Source organism: Catharus ustulatus, chromosome 1, assembly GCF_009819885.2.
Source record: "Catharus ustulatus isolate bCatUst1 chromosome 1, bCatUst1.pri.v2, whole genome shotgun sequence".
NCBI classification, from domain to species: Eukaryota; Metazoa; Chordata; class Aves; order Passeriformes; family Turdidae; genus Catharus; species Catharus ustulatus.
The window spans coordinates 44611439-44624968 of record NC_046221.1 but is presented as its reverse complement, the minus strand read 5'-3'; the positions used below and the strand labels follow the sequence as shown (position 1 = coordinate 44624968).

Genomic DNA, 13530 nt, shown 5'->3' with positions numbered 1-13530 from the left:
GACCATAGGCTGAAGTTAACCATAATTTTGAAGATTAGCTAGAATTAACTAGGACTCAAAACAATGCGGATGAAGGAGGATTTCTGAAACACCACACAATGTTTTATTACATGCAGCAAGTCTGGTCTGAATTTTTGCACCAACCTTCCCTATGATTTTGGGAAAATGTTTTTTGCAGGAAAATGTTACTTTGATCTCTTCCATTCAGGTCTTAATGATATGAAAACAAATCCTACCTAAGGCCTTGAAAACAAAACAGTACTCCTATTTAACGATTTATATTTGTGTCATGGCCTGACCTCAAAGAGGCTCAAAGTCTAAGAAACTTGTTCTTTATTTTTCTGCTAAAAGGCAGAGTTCTACAATGCAATCTTCATTCAAACTAACAGCCTAAATCACAATCTAAAATATGTTGATAAGAGGAAGAAAAAAATTTAAGACTACACTACAGAAAATTACTTCAAATGGCCCAGATGTACCAATGGAGAGATCAAAAAATTACAAAATTATGTTTGTCTATGCAAGATTTCCTTAGCTGCCTACAGTTTAAGAAAAAGTTCCTCTTACGGAAAGAAGTCACAAAAGCCACTCTTTCCAAATGGAAATACAAACATCATTCCTCTAAATCATATGTTTGTGATCAAACAGAAATCTTCCTATGATGGGAAATTCTCTCTTCCCCATTACCATGAGAAACATGAACTTTTACGGAAGTTCAATCAACCCCAAACAAGAAACAGGAACCACAAAGTCTCGGGACAAAACATTAACTAGCCTGGACAAAAAAAACATAATACTGCTTATGAGTACTGAAAAACATCAATTTTCCTAACCATCTCATCACTTCCCCATCTTGAATATTCATTCAAATACAGGAGCGGAAAAAAACTTCCTCAATCTGCCATCCCTTGCTCAATATTCAAACATAAGAGACTTTCCAAACACATACTTGAGGGAAGAAAAAAAAATTCTAACTGTAAAAAAAATTAAAATATTCTAAATGCAATCTTTGGTTCTACAAGACTACAAAGATTATTCAGCTGTTATCAGGAAAAAATACATTAAGGAACATCATGAGTGCTGAAAAGTTCCAATATGAAAGCTGTTGGTGTCTAGCTGCCTCAAAATGTCACACTGATAGAAAAAGAAGGGCTCAGAAATATCAAGAACACCAAAACAGACAGTACACAGTTGTAAATATCCATGCCCATCTGGAGACTCAATTATGAGATGGAGGGATATGGGAGCAGAAACAGTGGAGAAGTAATTCACATGTTCAGAGAACCACTTCAGTGTTTTCATCATATAACATTTTCTTCTACCCCATAGCTTACCCCATTTTGAAAACCCTCAATAAACCACAACCTTCATTTCTGCCTTTTAAATATGCAGTTGATCATATTTTAAAGTATTTTCTCCTAGCTAAAGCTTTTAAAATGTTATTTCTATCATACAAATATTACTAATTTTTGTTCATAGTTTATCTATTCCATAAGAAATGCCATCTTTGTGCATTTGGAAGAATACAACAGAACCACACCATCACACTCAACTCCACTGTACACTACATCTATAATGTACTATTTATTTGGCAACAGAACTGTAAAGCATTAAAAGTCTTTCTGCCATTTGGGGTTTGGCACACAGACACTTTTTTTCCCTTAAGTGTAATTCTATTCAATGGTATTATCTGTGCTCGCCTTCCCCCACTCCTGGGCGTTGCCCATTCAAAACCCTTTTACTTGCAACAGTGACTGCAATGCAAAGGCATTGACCTCGCTTCTGTCAGCTATCCAGCCCCTAAAAACGAAGACCAATCTTCTAGAGGTGCTCTGAGCACTTCAAAATTCCCGCTGTCTAACAAGGTCCACGCTCTTCTTTACAAAGATTCAGCTGGAGGCCATGATCAGTAGCATTTAAAATACTCTAATATGGTTTTAAAGTTAGAATAAAGTTCTGAAATGCCAGATGATAGCAACCTACATAGTTTTCAACATGGGTTGGACTTCTCAACTACCACAACTTTCCAGTCATCCATGACAACAATATCTCAAGCCAGAAACATATATATAACCGCAAAAAATAACTTAGGTTTACCCCTCAATCTCAAGTCAGTTCTCCATTCAAGTCAAACAATTTAAAAAAAAATTCCTCTTTTCAGACAAGGGTGCGAGGAAAAGAAGCACCTAACATGTCACATAACAACCTATAGCAAAGGAAATTCAGCAGCCACCTAAACCCCCAATCATTTTCAAAGCATGGGAGGGTATCAACGGTTCATTTCTTATATATACAGTAATAAAATAATAAATTTCAGATATTTTCAACATACAGAGTCAAACAGAAAGAGAAACAAACAAAAAAAATCAATGAAGTTCATGGTCACTGACATATGGGAAAGGGGCTTTCAAGGTTCCCAGAGCACAAAATGAAGGCCAACAGAAAAAATCTGAAATCATTCCCCTAGTTAAGTAATTTCCAAACTAGACAAGAAGGGGAAAGCATAATAGAGCAACTTCCTTCAGTACTCAAAACTTCAGTGTCACTTTTTAATTAAATACTGTCCAAAAGAGCAATTTTGAGTAATTTTCAAGAACATATCAATACATAAAATATTTCAAAGTAAAATGCAACTAATGCGTCTCAATTTCACCCTGAAATATAAATTTAAGAGAATCACATCATAAGCAAATACCAAGCAACTAATGCTAAGAAGCTTCTGTCTAAATAAAATATTCTTATTTCAAATGCACAGAGCACTGAAACGCACAAGAGATGCTTTGGATAGCTGTCAAGAGAGAATAAAATCTGTTGAAAATTAGTTCAACAAGCAGCAGCACAAATAAATAAAAACGATGATGCTACAAATCTTTAACCTCGAAATGCAGATCAAAATCCCTACCACAAGATTAAGACACGCGAGCAACCCTGCGAACCCCTGGAACGGTAAAACATACACACGCACCAGTAGGAGTTGTCACCAAATTGCATGCAAAAATCCTCTTAGCTCCAATGAAGTCAGTGACTCTGATGAGACCTTTACCTTCATTTTCCATCGAAATTGTACTTGAGTCGATAGTTACAAAAGTCTTTAGCAACAGCAGCGCTGGAGCGGGAGCGGAAAGGTGAAGAGAGAAATGCCCCAAGATCCCAGGCAATCACAGTGCTCCCTTTGCCCCCACCTGCAGCAACATCTGCAAGAGAAACCAACGCTAAAAGAGGAAAGAATTACTTAAAAAAAAAATTTTAAAAAAATGCCAGCACACACAGGAAACCCGCAGAGCTGTCAGCGACCACCGAGGATGAGGATTAGGATTAGCCGCCCAGCAGCTTCAGCAACACGGAGGAGCAGCGCCGCCGCTTCCCCCTCGCCACCAGCGCCTCTAACAGTCTCGTCCCGCCCGGGGAGGGGCGTTCGCTCCTAAAAATAAACCTTCACCCCAAGTAACCCCCCCTCCCCGCTCTGCCCGCACCCCGCATCCTCGGCGCCAGGCGGGAGACAGGGCAGCGGCGAAGGGAAACGCTGCCTGCCCGAAGCGACCCCCGCCCGCAGCCCCCTCGGCCGCCCCGGCCCCGCCCGCACCCTAGCGCAGGCCGCGGGGCAGGCGGGGGAGGCGGCTGGGGCAGCGCACAGAGGCGCAAGCGGCAGCTCCGGCACGGCCGCCGCCCCGGCCCCGCCGCCTGGCCGCGCCTCTCACCTCGGAGTGCCGAGGCGGCGCGGCCGCATCCCCGCTCCGCTCACTTCCGCGGGCAGAGGCGGCGGACGGGGCGGGGCGCCGCGGCGGAAGGGCGGGCGGAGCCCACACACGCCCGCCGGCAGCGCCCGCTCCGCGCCGGCGGCCGCGAGGTGTCGGCCCCCTGTACCCCCGCACGGCGAGCGCCTTCACCCGCAACGCCTTGCAGCTCCGCAGGCTGCGGGAGCCGAACCGCGCCGCGGTTGGAAATAAACGCGTGTGAACGCCCAGCCCCCGCAGGGAGCCGTGGAGGCGCCCGCCCGGTGCTCCCCCCGCCCCCTGCCCGGGCAGCAGCCGCGCGGTGCCGCGAGAAGGCGGCTGCGGGAGCGGCGTTGAGCGGCCGGCGCGGGGAGCGAGGAGCGCCGGGCTGTGCTGAGGGGCCCGGGCCGTGCCCTCCGCCCCGCCGGGCCCGGCGCCAGCGCCGGGAGCCAAACCCGGCCCTCCTGGCGTGGGAAAACAACCTCGTCATTCCCGCTCGCCTCAGAGCGCTGTTCTGCTGCCCTCCCATGAAAACCGGGGTCACGCACATGGAGCAGAATCAGAATCATCGAGGCTGGGAAAGACCTTTAAAATGATCCAGTCCAACTGTGCACCAAGCACGGAGACCCCTAAGCCACTAAACCATAACACTCAGTGCCGAATCCAGACGCCTCTTGAACACATCCAGAGATGGTGACTCCACTACCTCCCTTGGCAGCCCATTGAAATGCCTAATCACCCTGAAAGTGTGTTGTTTGTTGTTGTTTATTTTGGGTTTTATGAAATTTATTTTTATTTTATTTGTTTTTATAATGGGAATCTCCCCAGTGGCATCTTAAGGCCTTCAGCAGCTCCTAGTTACAGTATGGCCAGGCCAGCCTGGCAGCCCTGGTTGGTTTTGTGCTACCACATTATCATATTATTGTAAATGTTAGCAGAAAAAAAAAGATTGACTCAGTACAAAATTTTTTAAATTTTAAAAATTACTTTTCAAGGTAGGTTTTAGCTACTTGGGTTATGGAATCACTAACTCTAATAACTAGTTGAATTCTGGGGGAGAAAAATTGCTTTATCAACTCAGTTGTGTTCATCTAGACACCAAAGAAATATTATTTGAAATTATAGCTGCAATGCTGAGCTCTTTGGCTCAGGAAGTTTTTTAAGTAAAAGAAACTTCCACTGAGATGATTAATTTTAATTTAAGGTATGATGTATACTACTAGTAAGAACAAAATACCTTCAACTTTCAAGGTCAAAATCTAATGAAGACATGCTAATTGTAGGCTTTACATCCCATTTCTAAAGGAGCAGCGACAACATGGTCTGAAAAAAGCACTTGCATTGACATCTCGTGATTAACGACCTGTCACCTTGGCTTTGTTTTTCTTAAGCAGCAGAAGAAGCCAAACTCAGTCTTTGTCAGTTCATAAGCAGCATTTAACAGAACTGAAATTTAACATTTCAAATGAATCTCACAACCCATAATAGCATGCATGCATCTTGAAGCTAAAGAGCATCTTTGTTTCTTTTGACGCTTTTGAGGATAACTTTGAGTGCTAGTGTATTGTAGATTTGTCAATATATTTTGAGAAGTAAAGAAGAGTTAGAAGTGTTGCTCTGAAGTAAAGGCTCCAGATATATGAATTCAGGAAATTAAGATGACAACAGGCAGGTAAATACAGTAATTTCACGAATACAAGCCGCATCGTTTTGACCAAAATTTTGCTCCCATACTGGAAATGCAGCTTATACTCAGGAGCGGCCAATATGTGAATAATTTTCTGACATTTTCAACCCTGGGAGTGCAAACCAAGTCAGTGCAAACTGCAAAGTCGAGCTCCTGCCAGTAAAACCCTGCATTTACGCGGTTGTTACAAATTGGTTACTCTGTTGCGCGGCGGGTGGAGCTGCTCCCTGCAGGCAGCACAGGCGGTGGGGAAGGCGGGGCAGCTCCCTCCTGCTGGCCCCACGGCTCCGGGGAAGCAGGGGCTCTCTCCTGCTTGGCCCCGCGGCTCGGGGGGCTCCCATCCCCGCATGACGCCGCTGCAGGAACAGGCAGGCTACATCCCCGCCTCCCATCGCCGCCTCCCATGGCCACCGCAGGTGCCGGCGGGCTCTGTGCCCCCCCTGCCACCGCGGGGCAGCGCTGGGCCTGGGTGACTGAGCCCAGCGGTGGCGGCGGCCGGCCCCGAGCGGCCCCACCGAGTGGCAGCGCCGAGCTGGGCCACCCAGCCCTGTCGGCAGCCCCGAGCCCTCATGGCCCGAGCCGAGCCAGTAAACCCCGCCCTGCCGCGGTTCTGTTACTATTTGGCAACTTTGTTGCACACGGGTCCTCGCTAGGAATGACAGAGCGACTTATACTCAGGTGCGGCTTATTTATGGACAAAAAACAAAATGTTTGCCAACACCCGGCGATGCGGCTTATACTCAGTGTGGCTTGTATTCGTGAATTTACTGTACTTTGAGATTACCTAGTACATAATGTCTGACCTGCCTCATGCAGTTGCCATATTACATTAATATCTCCATGGTTACTCCATGAAGCATCCCACTACAAGTAGCAGTGACTGTCCTCCAAGACAGCACTTATGTCAATTTTTATGTAAGCAAATTAAGAACCCTCCCAAGATACTCATGACATGCTCACAGTTATAATGCCACAATTTCAACACAGAACTGATGCACCCAACAAGAAAAACATTTAGTTACTTTGTTAAAATGGGTAGGTCTTGAATTCAGCATCATATGCTATCATTAAATATTAAAAACTTAGGTAAATATTTCATGGAGAAAAAATGTAGCCTGTAGGTCCTAATTCTGTTTACATCCACAGCATATTTGGACTTCTTTACATTGTGAAAAGTTTTGGGGAGAAGACTGGGAGTTTCTGAACTGAGCTTGTTCGCAACTGAGATCTAAATATCTGTGACAAAGTCTGCCTACTAGGAAACATTCTGTATTCACGGATCTCACAAGAAGAGAAGTCAAAAGCAAGTCCTACTCTACAGCAACAACTAAAAATATTTTTTCTTTGAGGCTTAATCTCTTTTACATTATGTACATCTGCCAATACATCTGTGATGCTGCTAGGCAGCTGGGAAGTGCCACATCAGCATTATACAAGGACTATATCCATCTTGAAAATTATAATATGGTTTCTGCCATATTCCGCACCTGGAAACAGTGTCTGTTTAATAAACAATGCTCAAAGTATTTTATTTACTACTGCTGGTAAATGTTGTTTCTTCAAAAATCTCATCCTTAATGTGAGCTTGAGTCACAAGAGTATTAGGAGAGCCTTAATATATTCAGGAAGCCTCATTAAAGTGTGTGGTAAAGGCATTATTTGGCAAACCAAAGCACATTATTAAAATATGATTGCAGAGATAAGTCTGAAATTTAAAAACAGGCTTTACTTACAGTAACCTGTTGTAGCCAGTTGCATTCACAAATTACAATAATATTTGGTTTACTTCTTTTAATCTTGAAAAAAAATCTTGCAATTAAATACTCCTCTGAATTTCCAGTGGACAAACATGTATAGCCCAAACAGAATAATTCCATTGAAAATATGTACACAAACAGTCCTTAAATGTCAGTTAGAATCTCTTTATTTTAAAAAGTGTACTTGAAAGGATATGCAATACTGATAGGTTTGCAGGAAAAAAGACTGAACACTGGTGATTGTTAGCATTTTTTATTTTTCGTTTACAGTCCTGAACATACTTCATAAAAGCAAGCAAACCTTCTGGAAATAGGTTTACACTCAGGAAAGCAGAGTTTCATGAGCATTCAATGGCAGCTTAAGCAGCCCCCTGCCCCAGGCATTCTCCTTCTCTTGCTGTGTTACCAGGTTTCAATGCCACACAGCACCACCTTAATGTTCTGCATCAACAAGAAAGAGTACCTGCCACCCAACCACCACCACCATCCCATCCCCTCCCTGCCCTTTTCCCCATGGAATTCTCATAATTTACCTCCTATCCATGGCCACGTCAGACTTTGCCTTCTGTAAGTGGCTGTCAGCAGCAGGCAGCCACTAGATTATTTCAGACCCACAACCCCAAACTGACCCGCACCTAAGTTCATGTGGAAACTGGTTAATGTCTGGAAAAAGCCAGCTCGTCAGTGAATACAGACTTCCCTAATTAAATCAGAAGTGGTTGTTCTGGCACAACCAAGGGGGTGGAACAGGTATGGGGTGCATTAATAGGTACTGCTTCTTTCAGTACTTTCTGTGCTCCCTTAGGCTTTCAGGTCTAAAAATTAACGAATTGATAAAATGAATTGGTTATCTAGGTTTTGTTTACTTGTTGTGTTTTATCATAGACAGCTGTAACAAAGCTTCTGTATGAATCTAGGAGCAACCCAAAAGGCTGGTTTTAGCTGCCCTTCTGTTTCTTCAGAAGAATTAAAGGCGTCTGGAAAGCTCAGAAAGATTAAAAAGTAGTAAATGGATTACATTCCATGAAGTACCATCAATCAGTTGGAAGCAAATAGGGAGAATTCACTCTAATGGCATTAAACAGATAGCCCTCAACCTGCAGTTTTTTTCTATGCAAGCTGAACTTCAGGTTTATTTTAGTCTTTGGGATCTCGATCAATTCAGCTTCATCTCAATGGCTCCCATGTGCTACAGCACTACCAAAAGCAGTAAAATGTGTTTTAAACATAATAAGGGTACCTATAACTGCATGGTTCACAGATTAGAGATTTATTACATAGAATTGTGTTGAAATACTTGTTGCTCTGAAGTGAGTGTCTAGATCCTTTTAAAGTATTGTTTTTATAGTATCCTTCTCAAGATGCATTTGTTTAAAGTCTGTCAGTGTTGAGTAATGCTACTGAAATCTATTATCAGTTTTATTAATCTCTTAAGAATTTATTTATACATTTTAAAAAAAGATGTTTTCTGAGGCATATCATTGATAATATTCTAATATGAACCAAGTTTTCTATAGCATTTCAGTTTTGTTCAGAAAGGGTTAGTATATGATACTTCTGTCAAAACAGGCTTCTCCACTGCTTGCTTGCTTTGCTTTAGGTATAACTTAAACAGCTCTCAATAAACTCAGCATAAATTAACTTTCAAGGAAGAAGAAAAAAAAATGGCTTCTGGTAAAATGGATTTTGATTTGATTTAATCTCATCTTTTGTTGTCTTTCATCTGGAAATCAAAAAGTCACCAGTGTTTTTACAGTCCTCTACAGAGTACTTGTATGACTGGAGTCAGGGCAGGGGAGGGATGATACTGGAGCTTCTCATTCACATGCTTTAAATGGCATGTCATTGGTAAAGCCTGCAAGTTTCATTTCCACATCCTTTCCATCCATGCTGGTCAACTGATAGCAGATAGAAGCAATCACCTCATCTCCAAATCAGATTCTTCAGAGGAAAACCCAAGGCAAGTCCATCTAAAGTTCAAATATTTTTGTGTGTGTGTGTGTGTGCACGCATGTGTGTGTGTGTAAAATCAGTTCAAATTTAAAAGAAGGAAAGTGATACAGTTTTCTCAGAGGAAATAAGGGCTCATTTAATTTTATAATTCTGAACATGCTAAGATGTAGGAAACATAACTACATTTTCAAATTACCTTAGCTCAACCCTGTCTTGATGCTGTGCAATTACGCTAATTAAGGAACTTTGGTTTATGGGAGTCTTAAATTATATTTCACTGATTTTTAAAACACTTGAATTTAACCCTGTCATCCCATCCCTAAGAAGCATCCCCACCAATATTCTACATTCAGAGAAGGGGTGCGGCACTGCAGCGGTATAAGTTGACATAAAATCAGGTTTCTGTGATTGCCTTTCTGCTGGTGCCAAGTTCTTCTTTGGCCCTGATGCTCTCTCTATATAACCCAGGTCAGGAGGACTGATCTAGCCAAGAAGAAAGCATGCCTCAAAAAAGGCTCTACTGCTGAACTCTCAGAACTACTGCAGGAAGGCAGTGTAGAGCAGTGACAGGACTAAAACCTGTAATCAGTTTGTACTGTTGTGAATGCATACTCAGAGCATTCAAGAAAATCAGGTTTAATCTATCCTTCAGAAAAAGACAAAGTTAATTCATTTTCTGACCATAGGAGTCAACTTATCTCAAACCTGTATTTCATCTTCCATACTTTTCTTCTTTAATACCTTCCATCTCATGCACATATTCAATACTTGCTATTTTCTTTCTTCACATGCACTATTTTGAAATAGTTAAAAATATCAATTGCACATTTTCCAGAGGGGTTTTCCTTCTCTTTATTTAGGAGTCACAGAGCTCTTCAGCTGTCACTGTTTTCCGCTCAGTGACTGTTTTCAAAGCTAACTACACCATTAAAAGTTTCACTGTGAAAGTGGAAGCTCTCACAAGTGCCTCTATCCTATCTACTGGAGGCTTCACATTTCCAGAGATATTTTGTGAAGTAAAGATCTAGTTTCACATTGCCTGTAAAAGACAGCCAAGAAACATGTGCTCTATATTTGGAATATGCTGTGAAGCAAGTTACTATTGGAAGTCTTGGCTGAGGCAGGCAAAATGCCTTGTTAGGATGTCTGCTGCAGGACAAAGACTCCACTCCTCTGCATTGCCAGCTGCAGCTACTATCATGTTGTGGCCTGAGCACAGCAGAAGGTGGAAAACTCTTCCCTAGTAAAGGCTGATATCTTTCCGAATTAACTGCAATTTATTACACGGCAAAGAAGGCACTCAATTTACTTTTAAATTATTTCAGTTACATTATAGCAAGCTGTCTGTTGTGAACAATAAAGACATTTCAACAATGAAACTATAAACAGCTAAAAAACCCCACAGCAATAGCGAAGTTCTTTCACTTGAATTGATTCAAGGTTAATGTGCCAAGAATTTCAGGAATGCTGCATATATTACAGACAAGTAAGCTTGCCAAGACTCTTTTGAAAATTCTTCTTCAAGACTATGGGTGAGAGCAAAACAGGGCAGAGGTAATACTCAGTGAGGAGCTGGTAGTTAATAAACAGATGTTTACATAGTTATACAATTTCAGCTCCTGGCAAGAATATGATGATTTGTTTGATAACACACTTAAGCATATTATGTTGGGCTGTGAAATTTTATTCAGACTCAGAGCCAAAAATGTTATCAAGTGAAGGCATGTGGCAGCTTTTCAGGTTGGGAGGAATTTGTTACAAACTTTTGTTTTACAGGAAAGCCCATATACATTTTATTTTTAGTATTATTACAACTTTCATGTAAATTGAGTCAAATATACAGAAAAATTTTTCCTCCCTTATGTCTTAATAAGAGTGCTCTGAGATCACATTTTTAAAGCTGGTAAAGGTTACTGATAAAAGCAATTAATCTAGCATGCTTCTACTGCAAATACATGCTCTGTTGTAAAGACCCCTAACTTAAAGATAAGCCCAACTGGTAAATCAAAAGACTAAATCTGTATTCATGTGCTTTCTTAGTCAAAGTTCACAATAAGGCTTCATGGGGAGGAATAAAAACTGCACACATAGGTTATGTAACATCCAGAAGCTTAGTAAAGTACTATTAGAAAAAATACCCAAGTTCAACAAAGTTGTTCTGACCTCATTCCCTATCCAACTACACAAGCTTGTGCTAGGACAAAGTGGAAGTGGGAGCAAGTGCTTGGGAGTGTTTCCCCACTGCTGCTAATGAATTTCAAACTTCAGCACAAGGGAATTAAAAAATTTACACACACAGAAGGCTCCTGTCTGCCTTGAAAATAGGTGCTAAAATATTGCCAAGCAACATCACCATCTTTAGTAGCCTGACTCTAAATAATTGATCACATATTCAGTTCATGCATCACCAAAGGTTGGATACAGCCCCAGATGAAAGTGACAGGAGTGGCTATGGGAGGGACAAACCCCGTAGCTATAGCATATAAACTGGGAGAGTGTATTCTAGCAGCCTGTTGCAATGGGAAGGCTAAAAGGGCCCTGAGGTGCCCCTCTGTCTCCCAATAATTCAGCAGCTAATGTCAGCTGCATTCTGTGCATCTGCAACAAGCCAAGAAGAACCAGAAGAGGATTTAATTTAAAAAGAGTTGAAACTCGTATCATAGGCCCTCCTCCCCACCATCTGGCTAGTGGGGACATTCAGTACAATTCAGCATGACAACTGCCTATTCAGAAGGAAGGAAGAAAAACCATTTCTCATTCAGGAAAAAAATTAGGCAGCTCCCATTCCATCTTTGAGGGGCCTCCAGCCTAATCCAGATCTGTTGAGGAGTTCTGAGGATACAACTCTATAAATAGAGTACAGAAACTAGTAGTGATAAACCAGTGAAAATCTTGTTTCCTATTTGAAGTTCAGCTTAAAGTAAATTTTAACCCTGAATTTCCTATATACTATTTAAAACTTGACCAAAATATTTTGATATCTAATGAGAGGTATGGTTTTTATCCTACTTCTTTCATATATTATATAATAAATTTAAGGTCAGAAGATTATCTTAGGTTATACTAATATACTGTTATGAGAACATATCTGTCAAATCACATCAAACATATTGTACATTTTATATTTATATTATTTCTATTGTATCTGTGATTTACTTAATCATAAATGTGCTTATCATTAGTTTATCTATTATTATGTTATACCAAATAATAAATCTATCCAGCCATATATCTATGATTTATTTAATATGCAGAAATAAAAATATACCAAGATGTAAATGTTTCTGATTGATCAGTCATTTACCTGTGGAAAATCATCCATCCAAGGAAAAAACAATAATTGGAAGCCTCTGACACAGTAGTAACAATATGGATTAATCAGAAATCACTTACGTGTGTATGCATTGAGAACCAAAATCTTGATTTTGCTTCTCTTGGAGTTGTGAAACATGATTCCTGGAATATTTTCTTCATTACATACAGATTTCTGTCAGCCATGTGCTTTTAAGAATTCATCTTTCATGTCTCCCACAATTTTCATCCAAATTGTTTTCCCTTTTTTAAAAACTTGATCTTTGGTTGTTTACATCCTTACATCTTTAATATTTATGTCCAGTAATGCTGTTTTTCATTTCCAGGGACAGATTATAAAGGATGTAGAACAAATTGGTGTTGCAATTTTTCCTGTTTATAAAGTCTGTTTTATCTGAAACTATAGCCTCACTGCAATATCTAAAGGGAGAAAGCTAGGTTTGAATAAATTAAGCTTTGCATCAATTCAGCTGTTACATCCTACAAAGTGTAATCAAGGTACTGCTCCTCGGGCCAAAGCATAAAGAACTGTAGCAGAGGAACTGAAAATTGGTGAGGAAAAATAGAGTCAATTTTCAGACTTGCCAAAACCTCTGAAACAGCATTACCTTTTCCAGCTTATAGCAAAAGGAATACCACCATTTCCTCCACCAAGCCGTAGGCCACCTAATGTAGCCTAGTTTTTGGTGACAGTAATTCCAAGCAACCTTTTAAAATAGCTGTGGCATGACATCCTGTCTTTCCATGTGAAGTTAGCCCTACCCAAACACCGAGCCTTTTGCAGCACTATAACTGAAGAAGCAGCTACATGAAATTTGGTCAAGTTTAAAAGTTTACAGCAGCAATGCCAGCATTTCTGAATCCTATACATAGGATGGTTGCAAATATTTTTTTGTTTTAGCCCTCAGTGAAAATGCCATGTGTTACTAAGAAAGACGACCACTGTCATTAAGATTGCTTTTACTAATTCAGGTTCCCTGCTTTGTCTTCAGTTCTGGGCGTAGGCTGTAGCTGCCTATAACAAACTTCCTGTGGATGCAAAGCAAATACCATAAAGAGGTTTGAGATGGCATGAATGCCAGAGGAAGGCTACAACCCAAAGCCTGAT

The 13530-nt window shown here is 41.1% G+C and overlaps 1 protein-coding gene across 6 annotated transcripts in view; it reads right to left on the bottom strand.

The window, feature by feature from the left end:
- The window catches only part of ATP2C1 (ATPase secretory pathway Ca2+ transporting 1), a 67078-nt gene that overhangs the window by 45170 nt on the left and 8378 nt on the right, over positions 1–13530 (bottom strand). The window contains exons 1-2 of one of the 6 annotated variants that reach the window (XM_033052833.2): positions 3699–3781; positions 3044–3194 (exon numbers count right to left, since the gene is read on the bottom strand). The exons of 1 other annotated variant lie outside the window; for it this stretch is intronic. In XM_033052833.2, the coding sequence (XP_032908724.1) occupies positions 3044–3049 (6 nt within the window). In that variant the 5' untranslated portion in view covers positions 3050–3194; positions 3699–3781. Of the gene's footprint in view, positions 1–2965; positions 3195–3268; positions 3510–3583; positions 3662–3698; positions 3782–13530 lie in introns of those variants that run through there. 4 more of the 6 variants (XM_033052842.2, XM_033052859.2, XM_033052849.2 and 1 more) reach the window with 4 other exon arrangements.